General features: G+C 73.5%; 1 protein-coding gene across 1 annotated transcript in view; it reads right to left on the bottom strand.

Annotated features, from left to right (window-relative positions):
• Window positions 1–4,516, bottom strand: part of PUF60 (poly-U binding splicing factor 60KDa) — an 8,378-nt gene extending 3,862 nt beyond the window's left edge. Inside the window, exons 1-4 of the mRNA XM_004679572.2 lie at window positions 4,385–4,516; window positions 2,775–2,864; window positions 1,260–1,355; window positions 1,099–1,188 (exon numbers count right to left, since the gene is read on the bottom strand). Of these exons, the coding sequence (XP_004679629.1) occupies window positions 1,099–1,188; window positions 1,260–1,337 (168 nt within the window). The 5' untranslated portion in view covers window positions 1,338–1,355; window positions 2,775–2,864; window positions 4,385–4,516. The remainder of the gene's footprint in view (window positions 1–1,098; window positions 1,189–1,259; window positions 1,356–2,774; window positions 2,865–4,384) is intronic.
• Window positions 4,517–4,551: the final 35 nt, after the last annotated feature.

Genomic DNA, 4,551 nt, shown 5'->3' with positions numbered 1-4,551 from the left:
CAGCGTCTACGGCTGCCCCCTGGCCAAGAAGAGGAGGAGCCAGGACAAGCAGCCGCAGGAGCCCGCCCCCAAGCGCAAGGCCTTCGCCGTGAAGGCCGACAGCTCCTCGGTGGACGAGCGCTACGACAGCGAGGGCTCGGAGGACGCGGACGAGAAGGACGAGGACGAGGACGACGACTACTCCGAGGACGAGGACGAGCCGCGCGACGAGGAGGACGAGGAGGACGAGGCCGAGCGGGAGGACGAGGACGACGAGGAGGACGACGAGGAGGACGAGGACGGCGACGACGGGGAGGAGGACGAGGAGGACGAGGACGAGGACGAGGACGAGGACGACGAGGAGGACGAGGACACCGGTAATGTCGCGCGGCCCCAGGCGGCCCGAGCGGCCGTGAGCCGCCTGGTCTGAGCCCCGCGCTCCTCGCCCCTGCCCGGCGGCCTCAGAGCCCCAGGTGCTCGCCCCGCAGCTGGGCCGGCCGGCCGGGGAGGAGGAGGGGGACAGGAGGACGAGGACGAGGAGGAGGAGGAGGCCGAGGAGGCCGAGGAGGAGGGGGCGGGCCGAGCGCGGTGAAGAGCCAGGGCCGCTCCCGGCCGCGTGCGTGTCTGGGGCGGGGGCTCGAGGCCCAGGCGCCTGCCGGCCTCACCCTGGCCTCCTTCCCCAGCCCCGGCAGCCGCTGGCCGCTGGTCTAGCGCAGGGCCCGAGGTGCCCAGCTTCCTCTCTGTCCGGGCGCGAGCCAGGCGGCCGGGCCTGGCAGCCACGGGGGCAGGGAGGTGCGCCCAGACCCGCCGGGCACCGGCTGCAGGCCTGGGGGGCTGGGGCCGGGGGTGACCCTGAGGCCACAGCAGAAGTCCAAGAAGAGCCGACTGGGAGCTGGGCAGGGCCTGGAGAAGGGGCAGGGAGCGGGCGTGGCCTCAGCAGCTGGCCAGGCTGGGCCGCTCACGCCGAGGGAGGACCCTGGGGTCCCGAGGAGGAGACCTTGAGAGACCGAGAGAACACCAGCGCCTCCAGGGGCCGGCCGGCGCAGGCACAGGTGAAGAGAAGGAGGCGGCGGCGGAGGTGGGGCGGAGGGCTCCCCGCCGGGCGGCGGCGCGGCTCACCTGCAGGTTGGTGAGCTGCTGCTGCTGGTGCGCGATGGTCTGCTTCACCAGCACGCTCTTGATGCTCTGCTCCATGGCGTACTTCTTGGCCTGCGGGACAGGGCGGTGAGGCGCGCCGGGGCCGCCTCGGAGTGGGGCCCTGGCGCTGGGGGCACGCTCACCTTCTGCAGGGCCTCCTGCTGCTCGGGCGTCAGGGGGGGCAGGCCCAACTTGGCGGCTGTGCTCTGGCCGTTCTCCATCTTGATGGGGTCCGTCCCCTGGGGGTGGGAGCGGGGACAGCGCTAAGAGCGCGCTCAGGACCTCCGTGCAGGCCACCCCGACACCCCTCGAGGCCAGGCAGTAGCGCCGGCCTCACTTCCAGACCGCCTGACACAGACACCCGCACGCATCCCGGCCGGCCCCAGCCTCCCACTGACTCGGTCTCTGCCTGCGAGAGAGCTGGGTCCGGGCCTCCCAGCACCGCTCTGGGGACGCAGGCAGACAGCACCCCGCGGCCCAACCTGGCACGCTGCGGGCCTGGCCCCGGGAGCCAGGGCGTCTCCAAGCCACGGCCCATCTGCACCGCTCCTCCAGGCCTGCAGCGGGCGCCCGGGGCCCAGGGCGCACCCCCCACCCGAGCCAAACGGGCAGGAGAGGACCTGGGCGGGCGCTATCCCCTGCAGGCCAGAGGGCTGCTCCCAGGGCCACGTTCACATTTCTACCCAAATCCACCTCTGCCCCGTTTGCAGAGAAACGGCCACGGCGCGGGAGCAGGACAGGGTGTTGGGCCTGTCCCCCACCGCCAGCTCAGCGGCCGGCATCCTGCGGCAGGGAGACCAGCCTCCGAGACAGCGCTGGCAGGCCAGCGGGACACGGGCGGGGCTCCACACGGAGCGAGGACCAGGCGGGACAGAGGGCCAAGGGGCGGGAGGGGCGGGCCGAAGCCCTGCAGGCCCCAGGCCGGACCTCAGAGGCAGAGGCCAGCCGGGCGGCTGCAGGCTAGCGCCAGCGGCCTCCCAGCCCTGCGGGCTTCTCAATCTCCTCTTTGTCTGGGCAAACAAAAGGCCCTTCTGCACCGCCCCACGGCAGGCTGGCTGGACAGCCAGACCAGAGAGGGCGGGCGAGGAGGACACCCTGGCCCCCACCACCCCCCTCCCCGTCAGCCCTGGCCGCCCGATGTCTGCAGGCGCCAGGCCGCGTGCCACAGCTGCCCGAGGACAGGGGGCTCCGCGGGGCCTGGCCGCCGCCACGGAGAAGCACAAAGGACACATGACCCGGCCGAGCGCCGCCTCCCAGAGGACGCACGCCCCAGGGCCGGGCCTCAGCTTGCCCAGCCCGCAACCCCGCGGAGGGGACGGGAGGCCGAGGCCCGCCCAGCCCTGGCTCTGGCCCGGCGCGGCGCGGATCGCTGACTAGCGCAGACCCGACGTGGAAACCTGCAACCCGCACCGGCCCCGCCTGCACCCCCAGGGGACCAGAGCCCGTGGCGGCGAGGGGCACCGGCCTGGCCTCTGAAGGCACGTGCAGTGGGCCCGGCACGGCAGCGGGCAGGCACCGAGAGGAGAGGCAGGCCCGGGAGGCCGGAGCCGGGGCAGAGCGGAGTGGCCGGCTCCTCCCGCCCACCCCAGCTGGGTCTCTGGGCTCAGGGTGTGCGGGCGGCTGGCCGGCAGGCGGGCGGGCCTGCTCGAGGTCAGTACCTGTGGAGGTTTCCATTTGTCTCCCGCTGCCACCACGGCCGCCGCCGCCGCCGCCGGCTCGGACCCCCCTCCTTGCTGGCCATTGACCTGCTGCAGGCAGGAAGGAGAGCGGTAAGGGACGGTCGGGGGGCAGCCCGGCCCGCGCTCATCTCCCCGCTTGGCGTGGAGCCCCTCCGACCAGCCTGGGTGGCTGGCGTGGCCCAGGCGGGACGTCTGGCTCAGTCCTGGGCCCTGACCACGCTGTGCCTGCAGCGCCCTGCCCCCACCCCGCACGAGAAGCGGGTCTGGCAGGACCACAGCGTGGTCTGGGGCGGCCCAAGCTGACGGCAAGTGCCCAGAAGGGGCAGGAAGTGAGGGCAGCAGGCCGCACGGCGCCCCTGGTCAGCCGGGGGAAGCACCCGCCCTCTCGTGGCCCAGTGCAGCGCTCTGCCCGCAGAGCCAGTCTCTGGGCCACACTGGCGCGGACACCCTGGGAGGCCACCGCGCGAGACCCCTCCTGGCCCGGCACCGAGCCGAGTGGCACCCCCAGCACCGTCCCAGCCCAGGCCTGTCCCATAGGCGCGGCCCCCTCCCCAGGCGCCAGTGCCCGGGCCGGCCTCAGGACGGGCGGCCGACAGCCAGGTCACGTCCCTCAGGCACCCAGCGAGGCAGACAAGGGGCCTGGTGCGGAAGCCAGCCACCTGACAGCAGCTGCTGACTGGCCCAGCAGGGCAGTGGGGTGAAGAGGGGGCTGGCCCGAGGACACACCACAATTAACTTCCTGCTCCCCCATCACGGTCTCAGCCAACACAGGACCCAGAGCGCCGCTGGGAAGGGGACGCTGCTGAGGCGGCTTCCGGGCCCGCGGCTGTGCTCTGAGCAGGTGCTCAGGGCGCTTGGAAAAAACCGATCATTAACACCAGTCACTCCCGGTCAGCCTCCAGCAATGGACGCAGTGGGCTCTGTAGTCACCGTGGACACAAAGCACCCTGTGCACTGATGTGGGGGGCGAGGCTCCCCGCGGCTGGCGAGGGCCCAGGGTAGGTGCTGGCTGGCCAGGGGCACCAGTGACCAGTCACCAGCTCCGTCCTGCATAGGCGCCCACTGCGCCTGGCACACCAGAGGCCAAGGCAGAGGGTGGAGCCCGCCCGTGGGGAGGGCAGCACGTACCCCTCAGGCTGCGACCTTGCAGGAAGGGGGTGGGCAGCCTCTCTGCGGCCTGATCGTAAGAGGAGGCCTGAGCGCGCCCTGGGGAAAGGCTGTGCCCCCGCGCCACATGAGGACCCTGGAGAGGTGGTGTGCAACCTCCCACCCGCTGCGGTGGCAGCGCCAGCCCGCCCCCCACGGGAGCTGGGTGGGCGGGGACAGCGGGCAGACGGACTCGGAACGGGGCCTGTCCCGGGGGAGAGTGGCCCCCTCCCACGCGAGGCCGGGGCTCGAGCCGCCTGGGCCTGCTGACGGCGGGGTCGCCGGGATCAGAGAGCCCGGTGCGCTGTTCAGGCTCCAGGTCGTGTCCACCCTGAGGACGCCCGGGAGCCGCGCCACGACCCCGCAGCCGCAGGGGCAGGGGACGCCACCCCCGAGCAGCTGCCAAGGCCCCGCCGAGTGCGGCAGGCGCGCCCCGCCTTCACCTGCTCTGGGGGCCCCGCGCCTCGCTTCCCCCATGAAGGTCACTGGCTCCCCGGGCTCCCGCAGGAGAACGTGGCCGAGAAGGCGGCGCGGGCAGCCCGAGCGCGCGCCTCGCTGCACCGGCGTCGGCTCCTGCTCCGGTGAGACGGGTCCAGCCCTCGCCGGGCAG

Source organism: Condylura cristata, unplaced genomic scaffold (genome assembly GCF_000260355.1).
Source record: "Condylura cristata isolate star-nosed mole 26May11 unplaced genomic scaffold, ConCri1.0 scaffold00009, whole genome shotgun sequence".
NCBI lineage: Eukaryota > Metazoa > Chordata > Mammalia > Eulipotyphla > Talpidae > Condylura > Condylura cristata.
This window is presented reverse-complemented; position numbering and strand designations above follow the sequence as displayed.